The 19597-nt window shown below is 40.2% G+C and overlaps 1 protein-coding gene across 3 annotated transcripts in view; it reads left to right on the plus strand.

Annotated features, from left to right (window-relative positions):
* The window catches only part of LOC126235975 (probable multidrug resistance-associated protein lethal(2)03659), a 301252-nt gene that overhangs the window by 216582 nt on the left and 65073 nt on the right, over window positions 1–19597 (plus strand). For all 3 annotated transcript variants that reach the window (XM_049944950.1, XM_049944951.1, XM_049944952.1), the window contains one exon: window positions 2927–3149. In XM_049944950.1, coding sequence (XP_049800907.1) covers window positions 2927–3149 — 223 coding nt within the window. The remainder of the gene's footprint in view (window positions 1–2926; window positions 3150–19597) is intronic.

Consider the following 19597-nt stretch of genomic DNA (forward strand, 5'->3'; position numbering starts at 1 on the left):
ACAGATTTTGGGTATTCCATTAAAGGAAAGTGTCAAACCACTTAAGCTGTTATCAGCAACCTGAAAAACCACAGATTGGACAACAAGGCCTTGAAAATACAGAACAGAAAAGAGCTTGAAAATTTAATATTTACATAGTACACTTACAACATGTGTAAGAGGGAGTAAAAAAGAAAAGTAGTTAGCAAGTGGGGTTATGCCACGTTCATAAATTTCAAGTGGCAGTAGTCAGCACTGCTGCTGATGGAGGATGGCAGAATCTTTAAAAACCAGTTGACTTTGTTAGAATAGTGTCTTTTTATAAAGATATTCATATTAAGGAAGGACTGCTTCTTCAAAAACTTGCTGCTGTTGCATTTCTTCTGCCTTACGGTACTCATTATGTATTAGGACAGAAATGGTAGTTACTCGCAATTATATGATGTCTTTACAATGGGACCTTTGATGGTACTGTGCTTTTTGTGAAAAAATTAAAATTTTGTTTTGCTCATGAGGGAGAAATGTCCCACCTTACAGACAAGATAATCATTTAAAAAACTGAATGAATTAGAATAAATATGCTGTCAAATGACTCTTTTGATTAATGTGGTATATACACCAACAAGAAATGTTCAACAGGTATAAAGTTCTGAGTTTACATACACTTGCTAAATTAAGCAGGTAAGCCATCAGTTAAAACCTTTTAGTTAAGCTACTATTATTAAAAAAAAGAACTTTAAACTTTACTCACATTTAAATTGGAAAGCTGAGTTTAATTTGTGTATTTTCATATATGAATAAACTGCAGGATATGAAAATAAGTTAGTTGGAACAGCATGCATCCTGTAAACATGTCTTTAAACAGATCAGTTTTACTTCATCCTTACAGTATATTTATTGATGCACAAAAGTTGTCAACTGTAAACTAGAGCAAGAATAAAGAAGGCATGTTTACAAGTAAAATGCTAGAAACAGAAATCATCTGCACTACCCACTATTGAAATCTACCTACAAAAACCAAATTTTTATCAGACAAAAGTTTTTTTTAACATTAAATTGATTATTTACCAATGACAATTTCTCCTTAAACACAGAGGCATTTTTCAAGATAGATAAGTAGGTATTAAGGTATGTGTAATTATCCTGCATATTATTTCGTAAATGACTGACAAATGTGTGCAATTCTTATTATTTCACTAGCTTTTTGATTGATTTCCTGAAAAAAAGGGGTTGATAAACATTTGAGATTTTAGACTGTATATCATAGGTAGGCGTATTTCATAATATAAAAGCTTTTCCTAAGGGCATTGGGCCGATATGAGGTCTATTCAAAAAATTCTGGAACTTTGCTGAAAAATTTTTCTAAGCCTACCTTTTACTTACTGTGCATGGTCTCCTTCAAAATACTCACCTCCAGAATTGACACACTACTCCCAGTGACATTCCCAGTTTCAGAAACACCACTTGCTGGATTGTGCGAAGTGTTGTCTGTGAATTTTCTTTTATCGCATCTATTGTTCCAAATCTTTGTCATTCCAGTGAGGTTTTAAACTCTGGAAATAAGTCTGCAGGGGCCAGGTTTGGAGAGGACAAAGGATGAGGCAGCTCAGTGATTTGGTTTTTTGTGCGGTAGTCATGCACAAACGGGTATGAATGTGCAGGTGTGTTATTGTGATGCAAGAGCCGTGAATTCTAGACACGTTTTTGGCCATTTCCATCTCAAATTTTTTCACAGGTGTCATGACACATTCTGATAGTACCATCAGTTTGTACTGTGGCACAAATCAGTTATAAACCAACTTGTCAAAGTCAAAGAAAACTATCATGGGTTTGACATTTTACCTGACCTGACGAGCTTTCTTTAGTCTTGAAGAAACTTTCCCAACCCATTGTGAAGGTTGAACATTGGTCTTACCATCATGACCATAGACCAACACTCATCACCAGTTAGGATTTTCATAAGGAACATCTCATTTGTGCAATCCAAAAGATCTTCACAGATTGCGAGGCCAAGATCTTTTGGTATTGACTCGAGCCTTGGGACGAAGTTGGAGGCAACATGCATTCAAAGATGTCAGAATTTCATGACACAATCCAGCTGAAATGTTCCTTCTGCAATTTCTCAGATAGTCAGTCTTAGATTGGAATGCACAATTTTGTTTACGTTTCTGGCATGAGTGCTGCTGGTAGACGTCCTGAACGAGGGTTATCTTTTACTAATGTCCAGCCATTTTTAAACTGCATGAACCATTTGTAACACCGAGCATGGCTTACTCATCACCATAGAGTTCCTCAATCATTTAGTGTGTTCCACACACACAATTTAATGCAGACACGTTGTTCCTCCTTTTTTGCTATCTCGAAATTCACAAACTGTACGACAAAATGCTCTATTCAATACAGCACTGAACAATAACTAAGAGACATAAGACACTGGGACGTCCAGCACTTACACATAAAACACAGGCATGTTCACGGATGCCAACTGCATCTCGCTCCAGCACACCATTGGCACGAAATTACAAATATTCTGGAATTTTATGAACAGATCTCAATTTGACAAACTACATAGTTGAAGAATGGAAAAATCCAGGATGGAATATCGAGAATGTTACGAAGAGGATAGAAAGCTACTCCCCATGTAGCAGAGATCTTCAGTCAAGACTCAACATCTCTGCTGTATGGTGAGCAGCAATCTATCCTTGTCATAATATTGCCAAACTAGATAGGTGCATTGCTGTATAAAGTAGAGTAGTAGTCCGTCTTGTGAACCAAATAGGAACTATTGTGACAGGATTAACAGGCATACAAACTGTACAGCATGGTAGAAACAAAAAAGAATTTTGGTGTGTGTGTGTGTGTGTGTGTGTGTGTGTGTGTGTGTGTGTGTGTGTGTTGTGTTTTTTTAACAAGACAAGTTCTCTATTTTTTTCCTTATGTTGTACAGGCACTGAGGCTTAGTAAGACAGCACTGGCACAAACAACTGTGGGACAAGTGGTCAATCTGATGGCTAATGATGTGCACAGATTTGATTTTATGTTCATCTTCGGTCACTATCTGTGGCTTGGGCCTCTAGAAACAGCTGTTGTAACATATTTCATATGGACTAGAATTGGTATTGCTGCCTTTGGTGGTATTCTTTGCATGTTGCTATTCATTCCCTTTCAAGGTAAGTGGATTATAAAAATAATAAATGTAAGTCTTGCATTATAGTGGAGTGGCACAACAAAGCAGGGCAGAGCTGCTTTGGTCCCATTGATAGTGGGGCCAGGGAGCAGCATGGCAACAGGCAGGCTCACTTGACTGTGGGGATGGCAAACACACAAGCTGGTCAATCTGCAGTCTTTCTCAAATGATTTTAAACAAGCTACACAGTAAAAGAAAATTGATTCTTGTACATCTTGTAGTTTATTCATCAGGTGCATAATGATATGCTTATCATTTCGTTAATCAGCACGGTTATGATATTTCAAAGCTGAGCAAACTACTAAAAGAGCATTGAATACTTTGCAATGAAAAATAGGAGTCACTGAATTTGCATTTGGTGCAAGTCAAGTCATGTGTTGCTTCATACCAGAAGTAGTTAACATATTGAACTATTCTTTAAACTTGGAGTGGGATTCTCGAGAAAATGGGTCGTATATTGCACACTCTGTTAAACTTGCACTCCCAGACAATAAAGCAGGAATAAAATATTCATGACACCCACGTGTCTCATAAATGGTTCGAGATATCAAAACGATATTTTGGCAAATGATAGTATGCAAAGTGGAGAGTAGTTTGCCATATGGTTATTGTGTATAGTGTGAGATACAAGTAATGACAGATTGTTTTCAATGGAATATTATAACTTTCCAAGTGCCATAGACAGCTGGTAAAAAGAGAATATTTAGAAGGTCCTAGAAACCAGAAGCAGTGTTCGACACAGGTCTCTGACTTTTACAATAGTACTCATAACCTTCGTAAGAATTCTGGAGTCAAATACTAGTGTTGTGGGATTGCCTTCAGCCATGACATGAGTGCCATCTAAAGATGATTTTCCGAATACTATAAATGATTTATACAACATACGGAACTCTGCAAATGCAGTTGGTGATAATGGCAGAAAACAGTCACCTAAATCACTCAGAAAATTCTGGTGCAATGTTTATAGTTACAAAACATTTTCATCATCCTACAAGCAGTTGCAGATCCTGACAGGAAATTCATTGTAATTGATATTGGGTGATACGGGAAAGAAAGAGAAGGCGGTAGATTTTATTCTTTCAATATATCTTGCTTGCTGCAAGGAGGAGAGCTTAATAGACCACTAGACTCTCCCCTATCAAAGGATTCAGGTGTTGCCTTCATTAAGTGATACATCTCATTCCTTGAATGAGAGGTATTACATCGTTAAATAAAAGTCAGAGAAAAGATGTTAGTGATTGGGAATAGTTGATAAGTGGTGTAAGTGGTGAGCGCCCCACTGTGTGGAGGTGTTTTAAATCATAGATGCTGAGATCAGAGCAATTGATCCAGTGACTGTTCGGAAGTGGGTAGAAGTCAGATGACCTAGCTGCAGAGGAAGAGAGAGTGAGTTCCAGGGATTGAGCAGTGCTGAAGAAAGAGCTCGATGAAATATGAGAATGCAAAATGTCAAAGATAATTGGTGTATTGTAATAGTTAATTATCAAGTTGAATACTTGGTGTTATGTATGTACTACAGAGGGCAGTAAGTGAGTTTTGGTTAAAAACAGTCTTGGTTGCAATTTTAGTTTTTTATTTTTCAACGAGACGTTTCGCCTTATTTAGGCATATTCAGGTTATCTACATAGAAAACAGAACAAATACATCTGTTGGATAACCTATAAGCATGTATAAACAGATCAGCTATTGAAAGAGTAAATACCTTAATTTGGTATTGCTTAGAAGAATCCTTTAGTCAGTGTAGCCAAAGGGCATTGTAGAATATCAGGCCAACATCACCTTCATTAAACTCAGTAAAAACTAGAAATATAAAATAGTAAAATCATTACCTTTTCTAGATGGACACGAGAGGCACCAAGATCTGCATAATGCGTTCCTGTTCCCAGGAGCGAGTAATGAATGGGAACGCGTTACACGGATCTTGGTGCCTGTCGCGTCCATCTAGAAAAGGTAATGATTTTACTATTTTATATTTCTAGTTTTTACTGAGTTTAATGAAGGTGATGTTGGCTGGATATATTAGATGATGCCCTTTGGCTACAGTGACTAAAGGATTCTTCTAAGAAATACCAAATTAAGGTATTTACTCTTTCAATAGCTGATATGTTTGTACATGCCTATAGGTTATCTAAGTCTGCACAATGCGATCACGATTCTTAAATAGATGTATTTGTTCCCTGTTTTCTATGTAGATAACGGGAAGATGCCTAAATAAGGCAAAACGTGTTGTTGAAAAATAAAAAAACTAAAATTGCAACCAAGACTGTTTTTAACCAAGCACTGGTTTGCTGTATGCCATGTATGGATTGGAAGAATTTCTATAGTAAATGAGTTAGTAGCTGTCCTCATTCATCATGTATTGAGTTGTAGTTTAGAAGATCATATAAAAAAGTGAATGGAATCTCACTTCCCATTTATGTGGTAGAATGAACGAGAAGTTAATTTTCAGCTGTTTTATAAGCAGCCTGTAAGGAGGCAAAGTATGAGGCAAGTTGGAGGAAGAACACACACAGATTCAGGGCACAGATTAGTTACATACTCCAGAATGAGATTTTCACTCTGCAGTGGAGTGTGCGCTGATACGAAACTTCCTGGCAGATTAAAACTGTGTGCCCGACCGAGACTTGAACTCAGGACCTTTGCCTTTCGCGGGCAAGTGCTCTACCATCTGAGCTACGGAAGCACGACTCACGCCCGGTACTCACAGCTTTACTTCTGCCAGTATCTCGTCTCCTACCTTCCAAACTTTACAGAAGCTCTCCTGCGAAACTTGCAGAGTGAAAATCTCATTCTGGAAACATCCCCCAGGCTGTGGCTAAGCCATGTCTCCACTGTATCCTTTCTTTCAGGAGTGCTAGTTCTGCAAGTTTCGCAGGAGAGCTTCTGTAAAGTTTGGAAGGTAGGAGACGAGATACTGGCAGAAGTAAAGCTGTGAGTACCGGGCGTGAGTCGTGCTTCGGTAGCTCAGATGGTAGAGCATTTGCCCGTGAAAGGCAAAGGTCCCGAGTTCGAGTCTCGGTCGGGCACACAGTTTTAATCTGCCATGAATTTAGTTATATACTGATTAATTAATACTCAATGGTGACCAAATATTCAGTAAGCAACATTCATTGTATGTAAAAGGAGTGTTCAGGTGGCAACTTATTGAAATGTTAGGTGCATGAGGTGAAGTATTAACGAACCACCATGCAGCCCAAACCAACCTGAAACACTTCATGGTAATAGATCCAGGGAAAGAATATTTCAAGAAACGCTTTTCCAGATCACAACAATTACTTGAATGTGCTTCAGGAATAATGAGCACTAAGTAGAGCACATTCTGAAAGCTAGTACAGACTTCACCATAATTTTCTCATGTTTATTGTGAAAGTTACATGTTCTCCACGACACTGTCATTGACCTAGAGGGACCCCCCGAGTGTCAATGAGCAACATGCTGTGGAAATTCTGTATTGTATACAAGGCATTTATAAGGCAGGTTGAAACTTAATCAGAGCTTCAAATAAAGCTGTCCCTATGAGGCAGTTTTGAGTACTTATTTCACATAATAAAAAAAGATTTTCGTGTGTTCATGAGCTGTGGTACTTTAACTTTATTATTGCCTGTAGTTATGACACTGAAAGAAAAAAGATTATGAAAATGTATTCTGTGCTTGTAGTTTGTAATTCTGCTGCCACATTATCAGATCATTTGTGATCGTGGTTGTATCACTGGTTCCATAAAGGACACAGAGAAAAAAAATTGCTATCAAGCCTTCTGCTGCTGATGCCAAAGTAAACACAAACACCAGCAATGGTACTGACCCCACAGCTCTGCTTGCATCACCACTACGATCATGCACATTCAACAACATTGATTTGTTTCGCCAGTGCTGCTCTGATTATGCTGTGCCACTCCACTACAACTGCAGCCTAATAGAGATTACACAAACGCAGGAAATTGTGTTGTACCATGAATTAAAACTTTGTGTAGAGTTGTCACAGAATGAAAGTGTTCTTTGTCCTCATAGGTTCATTAAGACAGTGTGTCCATCTGGAAGAGTGACAGGTATACAAATGGATGTTAGCCAGAGTATTAGGTTACAGGAGGTAGAGTAGAACAAGAAAAACTGATCTCCTCCTCGTACGATCATGAATTGCCACTGTTGACAAGAGTCCTGTATGCCTTTGTTGACATAATGTTAGAAAGTCTTGATCTTCCTTCCATCCTACAGAATCAGTCTGTTTGTCTCTTGCGTGTTTGTGCATGCAACAGTGAAATTTGATGATTGTGTTAGTCTCCATCTGCATATTCATCCCAAAGTGTCATGTATTTTTACCAGTGATGGACGATATGCATGAAACTTTCTTGGACTTCTTGCTGTCTCAAATCAGGTTTAAACCTCGAGCTTTTGATGATTTCCACAATCGTCGTCAGGAACAACAGACTATCAAAATCACTGCTGTGGTAGTATTATATAGCCCAAAGATGACATCTGATGGGTTGATAATTAAATCATGCTGTCACAGATGGTGTCAACACCTGCACTGGTGGTGCCACTGCTCCTGCCTTGCTGTAACCATTGTGATGAATATCTATGGCTCTTATCTTCATTGAGAGCTCACTTCCATGTACCACTAATATTGTCTGCTATTATCTCCACAGCCTCTTTACTTGTAGAGTCCAGTTGTGTGGGAGCTTGTTTTTGAGAGGCTGTGCCCAACAATTGCGAATTTCACCAGCTCGGGGATTTTTTTTTGTATGCCGTTGACATTGTGCACAGCAGTCTGAAATGGTGCAGATGGACTGACTGATGTAATTGCTTGCATATTCACATGGGATGTTGTAAATTCCAGGTATCCTGGAGTAGAGATTATCCTTAACAAGGCATGGCATCTGTGTTACCTTCTTAGGTGGTTGGGAAACAGATCGGATGCCTCATCTTCTCAGGACTCTATTTTGCTGGATGTACCACTGCAGAAGGGAAGGAATGCAATTTGGTATGTCATCGCGTGAATGTTCAACATTTTCACTTTTCCTCTGAATCAAAGCGGTCTTAGTAAGAAACTTCGTTACTATATAAATTTTATAAAGAGGTGGAGCCCCTCCACACCAACACTGGCATGATGACCAACACAAAAGGTTTACTACCATCTCTGCATAAGGGTTAGTTTCAACTAAAGGAAGGTCACACAGGGTGTGGATACTGTGATGTTTGTGTACATCTGGTTAAGGTTAACAATAAATACGCGCTCATCTGGAGACAAACTGGGTCGAAAGTGAACGAAGGGTAGTGGTTTGAAGGGTAGAGGGAAAAAAGAGCCAAAGCAAGTGCCAAGGGAAAAATTTCTGCGATAGGTGGGGTGGTAAGAGCAGTAGCAGAATCTTGTTGACTGCGGCACGTCATGCAAGGATGGGTTAAGTTAGAAGTGGGTATCGTGCAAGTGGATACCACGCCAAGCCATATGTTCATCATACGAGACCAGTCTGTTACAGTGCTGCAGTTTAGGCTGTGGGAGCCCCCTGTTGACCAGCGTCAATGGTGACTAGGCATGGGGAAAGGCCCAGGTCACCCATCTGTGTCTGGTGGGAGAGTGTCAAAGCCAAACACTCGGAGATATGTTGTCGCTTAGCAGCACCACTCCTCCCTCGTTGGCTGTGCTGACAAGCTCAGTGAGGGCCGCAGTTCTCTCTTCCATGTAGTGGATAATGTAGCTGATACCCTTGAGTGCTTCCCCCATGAACCATGGACCTTGTGTTGGTGGGGAGGCTTGCGTACCTCATCGATACAGATGGCCGTACCGTAGGTGCAACCACAACGGAGGGGTATCTGTTGAGAGGCCAGACAAACATGTGGTTCCTGAAGAGGGGCAGCAGCCTTTTCAGTAGTTGCAGGGGCAACAGTCTGGATGATAGATCTGGCCTTGTAACATTAACCAAAACAGCCTTGCTGTGCTGCTACTGCGAACGGCTGAAAGCAAAGGGAAACTACAGCCGTAATTTTTCCCGAGGACATGCAGCTTTACTGTATGCTTAAATGATGATGGCGTCCTCTTGGGTAAAATATTCCGGAGGTAAAATAGTCCTCCATTCGGATCTCCGGGCGGGGACTAAACAAGAGGACGTCGTTATCAGGAGAAAAAAAACTGGCATTCTACGGATCGGAGTGTGGAATGTCAGATCCCTTAATCGGGCAGGTAGGTTAGAAAATTTAAAAAGGGAAATGGATAGGTTAAAGTTAGATATAGTGGGAATTAGTGAAGTTCGGTGGCAGGAGGAACGAGACTTTTGGTCAGGTGATTACAGGGTTATAAATAGAAAATCAAATAGGGGTAATGCAGGAGTAGGTTTAATAATGAATTAAAAAAACAGGAGTGCGGGTTAGCTACTACAAACAGCATAGTGAACGCATTATTGTGGCCAAGATAGACACAAAGCCCATGCCTACTACAGTAGTACAAGTTTATATGCCAACTAGCTCTGCAGATGACGAAGAAATTGATGAAATCTATGACGAGATAAAAGAAATTATTCAGGTAGTGAAGGGAGACGAAAATTTAATAGTCATGGGTGACTGGAATTCGTCAGTAGGAAAAGGGAGAGAAGGAAACATAGTAGGTGAATATGGATTGGGGGGGGAAGAAATGAAAAAGGAAGCCGCCTTGTAGAATTTTGCACAGAGCATAACTTAATCATAGCTAACACTTGGTTCAAGAATCATAAAAGAAGGTTGTATACCTGGAAGAATCCTGGAGATACTAAAAGGTATCGGATAGATTATATAATGGTAAGACAGAGATTTAGGAACCAGGTTTTAAATTGTAAGACATTTCCAGGGGCAGATGTGGATTCTGACCACAATCTATTGGTTATGAACTGCAGATTGAAACTGAAGAAACTGCAAAAAGGTGGGAATTTAAGGAGATGGGACCTGGATAAACTGAAAGAACCAGAGGTTGTACAGAGTTTCAGGGAGAGCATAAGGGAACAATTGACAGGAATGGGGGAAAGAAATACAGTAGAAGAAGAATGGGTAGCTCTGAGGAATGAAGTAGTGAAGGCAGCAGAGGATCAAGTAGGTAAAAAGACGAGGGCTAATAGATATCCTTGGGTAACAGAAGAAATATTGAATTTAATTGATGAAAGGAGAAATATAAAAATGCAGTAAATGAAGCAGGCAAAAAGGAATACAAACGTCTCAAAAATGACATCGACAGGAAGTGCAAAATGGCTAAGCAGGGATGGCTAGAGGACAAATGTAAGGATGTAGAGGCTTGCCTCACTAGGGGTAAGATAGATACTGCCTACAGGAAAATTAAAGAGACCTTTGGAGAGAAGAGAACCACTTGTATGAATATCAAGAGCTCAGACGGCAACCCAGTTCTAAGCAAAGAAGGGAAGGCAGAAAGGTGGAAGGAGTATATAGAGGGTTTATACAAGGGCGATGTACTTGAGGACAAGATGAAGATGAAATGGGAGATAAGATACTGCGTGAAGAGTTTGACAGAGCACTGAAAGACCTGAGTCGAAACAAGGCCCCGGGAGTAAACAGAGACAGGCGAAATACCCACAGACTTCAAGAAGAATATAATAATTCCAATCCCAAAGAAAGCAGGTGTTGACAGATGTGAAAATTACCGAACTATCAGTTTAATAAGTCACAGCTGCAAAATACTAACGCGAATTCTTTACAGACGAATGGAAAAACTGGTAGAAGCGGACCTCGGGGAAGATCAGTTTTGATTCCGTAGAAATGTTGGAACACGTGAGGCAATACTAACCTTAAGACTTATCTTAGAAGAAAGATTAAGAAAAGGCAAACCTACGTTTCTAGCATTTGTAGACTTAGAGAAAGCTTTTGACCATGTTAACTGGAATACTCTCTTTCAAATTCTGAAGGTGGCAGGGGTAAAATACAAGGAGCGAAAGGCTATTTACAATTTGTACAGAAACCAGATGGCAGTTATGAGAGTCTAGGGGCATGAAAGGGAAGCAATGGTTGGGAAGGGAGTGAGACAGGGTTGTAGCCTCTCCCCGATGTTATTCAATCTGTATATTGAGCAAGCAGTAAAGGAAACAAAAGAAAAATTCGGAGTAGGTATTAAAATTCATGGAGAAGAAGTAAAAACTTTGAGGTTCGCCGATGACATTGTAATTCTGTCAGAGACAGCAAAGGACTTGGAAGAGCAGTTGAACGGAATGGACAGTGTCTTGAAAGGAGGATATAAGATGAACATCAACAAAAGCAAAACGAGGATAATGGAATGTAGTCAGATTAAATCGGGTGATGCTGAGGGAATTAGATTAGGGAATGAGACACTTAAAGTAGTAAAGGAGTTTTGCTATTTGGGGAGCAAAATAACTGATGATGGTCGAAGTAGAGAGGATATAAAATGTAGACTGGCAATGGCAAGGAAAGCGTTTCTGAAGAAGAGAAATTTGTTAACATCGAGTATAGATTTAAGTGTCAGGAAGTCGTTTCTGAAAGTATTTGTATGGAGTGTAGCCATGTATGGAAGTGAAACATGGACGATAAATAGTTTGGACAAGAAGAGAATAGAAGCTTTCGAAATGTGGTGCTACAGAAGAATGCTGAAGATAAGGTGGGTAGATCACGTAACTAATGAGGAGGTATTGAATAGGATTGGGGAGAAGAGAAGTTTGTGGCACAACTTGACTAGGAGGGATCGGTTGGTAGGACATGTTTTGAGGCATCAATGGATCACAAATTTAGCATTGGAGGGTAGCGTGGAGGGTAAAAATCGTAGAGGGAGACCAAGAGATCAATACACTAAGCAGATTCAGAAGGATGTAGGTTGCAGTAGATACTGGGAGATGAAGAAGCTTGCACAGGATAGAGTAGCATGGAGAGCTGCATCAAACCAGTCTCAGGACTGAAGACGACAACAACAACAACAACAACAACAACAACAATAACAACAACCACCCTTGAGTGAGTGTCCTGATCATTGTGGTAGCCCACTCGTCAGAGCAGAGATGCTCGGAACCGATGGGCATTGGAGTTCTTGCGGCGGCACCCGTGTTCTCCTCCTTTGGCACGTCCGTCATGCTGTGTTTTTCTGCCGGCTGCTCCATAAGGGGAGCAGTGGCAGGTGTCTTCCCTTCACCTGTGGCATCCACACAGAAGCAGCGCCAGCTGCGAGCACAATTGCTGCAGTTGGCTGCATGCCTCCTCTGTCTCTGCAGACAGGTTGGCCTTAAAAACTGCCCTATTTGTGTCCATGGTGGCTTTGAAGGCTGCCAGCATGGCGCATATCTCCTGCTCTTGTGGCATCTGCTGTGTTACAACTGGTGGCTGGTCCCCTGCGCCACTCCGCCGGCACGGTATTCCAGCCACCTGTTGGCAGTGGGGGCTGTCTTCTCACCTCTTCGGTTGCGCCTTTGTTCAGCAACACTTAAATTGTGGTCGTCTTGTCTTCTCAGTCGCTGGGAAAGGCCAGGCAGCCATGCCAGTTTGCCACGTGTGGCCTACCACAGCAAGCACAAGTTGATGACTCATCTCGTCGTCTATCACAGGTGCAGGTGTCGTGCACCCCAGCACACTTAACACATCGTGGCCAGTTGCGGCAGTATTTAGCCACATGTCCTTCAGCTTGGCACCTAAATCACTGAGGCTTAAGGTCCATGGCTAGGGGAAAGAGCTTAGATGGTCGCAGGTAAGCCTAAGAGCCTCCTTATCCTGAAGATGCCTCTGCCATCTATCACAGTTTCCACAATGACATTGTACAGCGGCAGTCTTTTCTTCTTCATGCGATTGTGCAACTTAGTGGTTGCACCCCGGAATCTGTCACATGATAGCCCCTCCTGGTCCATATTCTCATCACAGAGCCGAGGCAGCCCCTGATCAGAGCCTTGGATAACTTTTCGCGCTGTTTCAGTGTGGTCGTCTTCTCCACAGTAGGTGGATCAACTATGTGCACAACCACTGCGCTCTCCAGTGTGCGGCGGTTGGCCATGCTCGCTGCCTGCAACTGGACAATGGCATCAGAGTCGAGGGACTCTACACCTATTTCTTCCCTGCAGCAGCTGGCTACGATATCGTACATCTCTGCCCACGACCCACTAATTCACTGACTGTACAGAGGGGGACAGGTGCACAACGTTAGTCATGCTTCTGTTCTGCATTCCTAGTGCGTTGTGGTGTCGAAAGCATTTTCTCTGGGTCTGCCGTCTTCTTCTGGCCGTTTCTGCCCATTCTGTGGCATGAAAACACAGTAGTTCTGCTGTGTCGTAATAACGGTGCATGACAATTTGCATTGGGGTCACACCACATTCCGTGCACGGCTTTGCAGCTTCTCTTGTGGCCAAGCTCAGGTAGCGTGCTGCACCAGTGATCCGCAAGCATCTGCTGCTTGAGTGTAACTTCGCCTGCTCTGTGTACAAGGGTATTTGAAGCTGGTATCTTCTATACTGGATGGTGGAAACTACGGACATTCAGATATAAAGCAGTGTTTGTTGGTTTGCAGTACACTGGGTGCCTGAGAAGCCCATTTGACTTCGGTTGTACCAGAACATCCAGAAGTGCCAGCCTTTCCTCTTTCTTGACAGTGACCTGGATGTTTGGGTACATGCTTTCCATATGTTACTATAACTGATAAAGAACTTCTACACCATGTGGCCAGACCATAAACATGTCGTCAACATAACGATAAAATATAGACGAAGGGGAGCTGAATTTAATGAGTGTTCCTCAAAATATTCCATAAAAAAAATTGACCATTGATAGAGACAACAGAGAACCCATAGTAAATTTTATGAAATGGAGAAAATGGCTGTCCTAAAAGAAGCAGGTGGTAGCCATAACATGTCAGAACAACTTTATCGTTTAAGGAGGAAAATGCTCTGCCAACAGTTTTAACGTGTCCTCCACAGGAACTTTTGTATACAGTGAGATTACATCCAGCATGAGTGAAATATCGTTTTGGCCAACTCTTTGAAATGATTAAATTGTTCATACATGTTATGTTAACCATCTACATTTTGTACAATGGCAAATTTTATGAAATGATGGATGGAATGGTAAGGTATAAACATTGGCTCTAGCAACAGTCAACTTTTTTATTGAACATTTTGAAGAATGTGCATTAAATTCAGCTCCCCTTCATCTATCTTCATTTTATCATAATGTTGACACGTTTATGGTCTGGCAGCATGGCATAGAAGCTCTTGAGCACTTCCAGGAACACATGAGTAGCATGCATCCAGGTCACCGCCAAGACAGAGAAAGAGGGAAGGATGCTGTTTCTAGATGTTCTGGTACAATGAAAGTCAGATGGATGTCTTGGCCACTCAGTGTGTGTACTGCAAACTGCTGCACATAGATTTATATCTGAATGCCCAGAGTTTCCACCATCCAGTACAGAAGAGAGTGGCATTAAATACCCTGGTACACAGAGCAAAAACTTTCTGCTGAAGACCACCTGGATTCTGAAATCAGTTATCTGAAGTACTGGTAAGTGTTCCAGAGGAACAGCAATGGGTCATGTGATATCGAGTCGGCATTCGCCAAGAAAATGAAAAGTGGAAATATTGAACATTCACGGGATGGGCCACCAGTTGCGTTCCTTCCCTTCTGCAGTGCTGCATCCAGCTAAACAGGCAGATTCCTAGGAAGACAAGGTATCTGATCTGTTTTTCGACCTCCAGAGAGAGTAAAGCAGATGGTATGCCTTGTAAATGATAGTCTTGGCTTCAGGATTCCTTGAATTTACAACATCCCATATGAATGCACAAGAAATTACATTGGCAAGTCCATCCGCACCATTTCTGATCACTGTGCAGAACATGAATGGCATATTAAAAATCGTGAGCTGATGAAATCTGCAGTTGCTGAGTGCAACCTCTCGAACATAAAATACTGTTTGGTGAAACAGAAGTCTTATCCCTCTGCTCCCATGTACTGGGACTGTATAATTAAAGAAGCTGTAGAAACAAGAATGTGTGAGAGAGAACCTTCAATTGTGATGGTGGATATAATCTTAGTGGTGCATGGAAGTGAGCTCTTCATGCAGAGAAGGGCCATAGACATTCATTGCAATGCTTAAGTTAAGGCCAGAGCAGTGGCACAACTATTGCAGATGTTGACACCAACCAATCTCAAGCTGTCTTTGGGCTATAATGGTTTGTCCTGAGCCTCCGGTAGTTTGAGGTTGCTGTAGTATGTTTTTGTGACTGTTCCCGCAATTGATTTTTCACTTTCACAATGATGCTTTTGATGTTTTTCTTCACAGAGATGATTTGTCTTTTTGTTCATAATTCAGATTTGTTTGACCACTCTGGAAACACCACCTAACAACTGTCATTTGATAGTGTGGTGTTGCTGTGCACTTCTATGAACTCTGCATAGATTGTTGCAGCATGTTCCTCTTCAAATGCAGAAAACACATTAATAAAATATTCCAGCCTATTACGCCATGGTTGAATGGATTTTACTTTAAAACCTGACTTTTGTCCTATCTGCAGATGACATTTTCAAGGGGATTGTAGCTTTGTTGAATGTAAAATTCACTCCCTGTCTTGTTACATTCATTCAACAGAGCTGTGATACCCCCGTGAAAATGTCTTTCAAAGATGGGGACGAAATTTTTGGGTTTTAACGTGAAATCCATTAGACCATGGCATAATAGCCCAGAACATTTTGTTAACTGTGACAATTCTGACCGTGAAAGTTAACATTTGACAGAAAATACATTACTATCAGTAGACTGCAGATTTTTTTCTGGCTCCTCTAAAGGCATACAGCAGTACTACAGTGTGAGGCTTTCAATGTTTACCAATACTATAGATTTCCTACAATCGCACAAAAAATTATTACATGCTTTTATTTTTATGCAGTCATAATTAGAAATTTGACCAATCCTCATACTACTCCTTTTACTATGTAAAGGTTGAATTATGTTGCTGCATTGTTTCTTACTCTCACATAATGTTCCCTCATGCTTTTTTCATTATCTAGTCATTTACTTCTCCTCCATTTGAATTAAAAGTGAAGTGAAACTAAGCAAAAACATATTGGGCATATTAAGTCATTTCCCACACAAATCTGCAGATTGCTGCTTAGAGGCTGCATGCTGTTGAATTCTCTCTAATCTGCTGCATGATTGGATATGCATCCTAATTTCGGGTATCCCTGAGAACTGCCAGAAAACAAAATTTCGGCTCCTTTTTGCAACTTCACCCACTTCTAAGGTATGGAACTCAACATTGTAATAGATCATATAGTATGTGGATGAAAAGCTTCACAAAAATTCTTGATGAATTTATTTCAAATTTTCACACGAAACTCTAATAAAAATTTGGATGTACACTTGCTATATTTTTTAATAGCAATTTATAGGTTCTTTAAAACCAACTCTGAAAATGTGTAATTTTTTTTTTCTGGGAACTCGTAACACAAAATTTGTATATTAGGAAGATTGTATCTTTGGCTTACTGATTTATGATACTACTACTACTACTACTACTACTACTAGACAATCTGGATTGTCCGAAGCCTTGTATTGGTACTAGTTCAGAGATGGAAAATATGTGAAATGATGTTATTAAAGCTACTGTTGTCACATTCAGCAGCTGGAGTGGTTCCTCTCATACCAGTATACCAAGCATCACATCAGATTTACCCAATTAATTTGAGCTGTTCTACTTAAAATGAACTGCGAGGAATAAAATAAAACTGCGCATTCACAGCAAAGCATTAAAGTTTGTCTCATAGAAGGTTTAACAGAAACCAGTTAATTTTTGTTTAAAAAAACATACAGTCTATGTCCATCAGAATTTTACTAGAATATTGTAAAAAAAAAAATAAAAAAAAATAATTGTGATTCAGTCGGCAACATTTACAGACTCTTGGAAACCAATTTCCACTTTACACATTACTATAGAAAGCATGTTATCCAGACTATAAGATGGACTTTTTTCTTAAAAAAAAGTCTCTAAAATTCAGATGTGTCTTATACTTGAATATAAAAATGTCCAATGTTTGATTTAAAATTCCCTCCAGTCTTAAAAATGAGCATATATTAGATGCCACAGGAGACCTACCTCTATCTGCCAACATTGGATTCAGCTGGCAGTAGCAGTGCAACAACGAACAAGAGTTGCAGGGATTCACAAGCTTGCTAACACTTCCTCTCTTCTGCCTCGTAATGCTGCGTCATTGCGGACTATGGTGCCAGTGAACTTGAATGGAAAGTGATTGGTGTTGTCAATAACAGTGCAGTATTTTTATTAGTAGCTAGTTCTGTAAAGGAAAAAAAATAAAAGCTATTAATATGACGTGGGCTATAAATGAAATGTAATAGCATATGTAGCACACTTTGGGAACAGAGCAGCTGAGTGGCATTTTGGCCCTCCACCAACAAGGAAGACTATGTAAATGTGCAAATCGAGAACTGTGTACAAAATAGCCAAAGCTAGGCGATGACATATCGAAATGGATTCAAGGACACTGTCAAAGTAGCATTGGAATTAATACAAGAAATATTCAAATACATGCTCATAAGATATAACTGCAGTGTACCTTAAGAAAACCTTTGTGGAACTAAGCTAAATAGTGAATATGTACAAAACTCCTGACATTTGATGTGCTGAGTAACAGAACTGTTGCCATGAAAAGTGCTAAAACTGTAACTATAAAAAAAGTGGATGATACACCGTTTTCCTTTCATTTTGTGCTGACAGTACTAGCAGTAATCCAGTGATCATTTTCAATAGAAAAACAATCCCAAAACTGTGTAAAATACTGCCAGGTGGTGGTGGTGGTGGTGGTGGTGGTGGTGGTGGTGGTGTATGTAAGTCTTGGGTGGATGAGGCTGGTATGAAGTTACAGATTAATGGTATGGGAGAGAAGGAGAGGTGCTTCATTGAAGAAGAGTTCTCTTCTTGTGCTAGATCAGTTCAGCAGTCGTTTAAAAATTCTGTGAAAGAGAGATTGATACAGGGAAATAGCGAGCTTGCTGTTATTTTGGGAGGACTTAATTCACAATTGCAACCTCTTGATGTCTTGGTAAATAAACCATTTAAGGTCTACATGAGGAAAGACTGTAACAAGCGGATGATGGAGGACTCCCAACACGAATTCACACTAAAGGCAGGTTTAAAATGACCTACAAACAAACTTGTCAGTGGAGAGGACAAGAAAATTTCAGATGACAATTTTCAGGGACTTCGAATGTCAGTTCGGTTTTATAAACTAGAATTTTTGAAGCTGACTTTGCAGTCTGATGATAAAAATGTTACTTTTTAAAAAACTGCTGAAAAATTAAGGTGTGTCGTATAGTCCGTAGTGTGTTATGGTCTGTAAAATGTGGTATGCAGTGATAACCTTTCCTTTTCTTTCCAATAAAATGAATTTGTGGTGCTTATAATGCCTTGAACATGTTTTCAAGACCGTTGTGGTGTTCTTAAATATTATACTTATGTTCCCTGCTGTATTGAATGGCCACACTGATAATGGGCTAAAAATATCTGATAGTTACTCAGATGTTTGTATTTGGCCATCTTCTAAAAAAAAAAAAAGACCAATTGCATTAGGAATGTAACAGTTTTTGTTTCCACTTACTGACTATGAAGAGCTTTCAGTTTTTGCTGAGTGTTTCTTCTGGGTATGTAGGTTTAGATCTCTTAACAATGATCATGCCTCTTCACACACACTCCCTTACTCTTCTGTAAAGCTACCAACATGACGAAGGTTGGTTCGAACACCACAGTGCATACTTTGCGTATGGTCTTACTGGAGGTGGTATCCCTTGCCTTCCTCTGACCTCTCAACTGACTCACCCAGTAAATTATAGGGGACCCTAGAGCTTAATTTGAACTCTGAACCATGGTGCTACTTGGCATTTTTTACATTCTTTTTACCAGAAGAAAAAGTTAAGTCACAGAACAGAAATACTAGGACTGACTCGTACTCAACCCCTGGACATTAGGATCCATAATCTGGCACTGTACCAATGAGCTAGTGAGCCTCTTACTGACTTAAGACATGGGAGTAGCTCTCCAGTTCCAGGCAAGCTATGTATTGAAGCAGGTGTACAGTTAGTCATTTGTAGAGGACAGTCATTGACATGTACTTTTGTTGAAAAATTATTGCAACAGGGGAAAACTACATGTGCATTTTTTCTTTCCTTTAAAGCATTTTGTAATGCTTCAATGTGGCTGCTGTGTTAATTGTTTTCATCTCACCTAAATATTGCCGACACTCATAAACGTTTAGTATCTGCTCCTTACCTTTTCTGTGATTGAATGAGGCACTACCTTACTTTACTAAATGAATTACATTCTTATTGGCTGTCTGCAGAAAGGTGATGCTGCAGTACAATAGGAGCAAGGGGAATCATGTTAGCTTTTAAAGTCTGGGATCACCAATTTAGTATTGGAGGGCAGCGTGGAGGGTAAAAATCGTAGGGGGAGACCAAGAGATGCATACACTAAG

Source organism: Schistocerca nitens, chromosome 2 (genome assembly GCF_023898315.1).
Source record: "Schistocerca nitens isolate TAMUIC-IGC-003100 chromosome 2, iqSchNite1.1, whole genome shotgun sequence".
NCBI lineage: Eukaryota > Metazoa > Arthropoda > Insecta > Orthoptera > Acrididae > Schistocerca > Schistocerca nitens.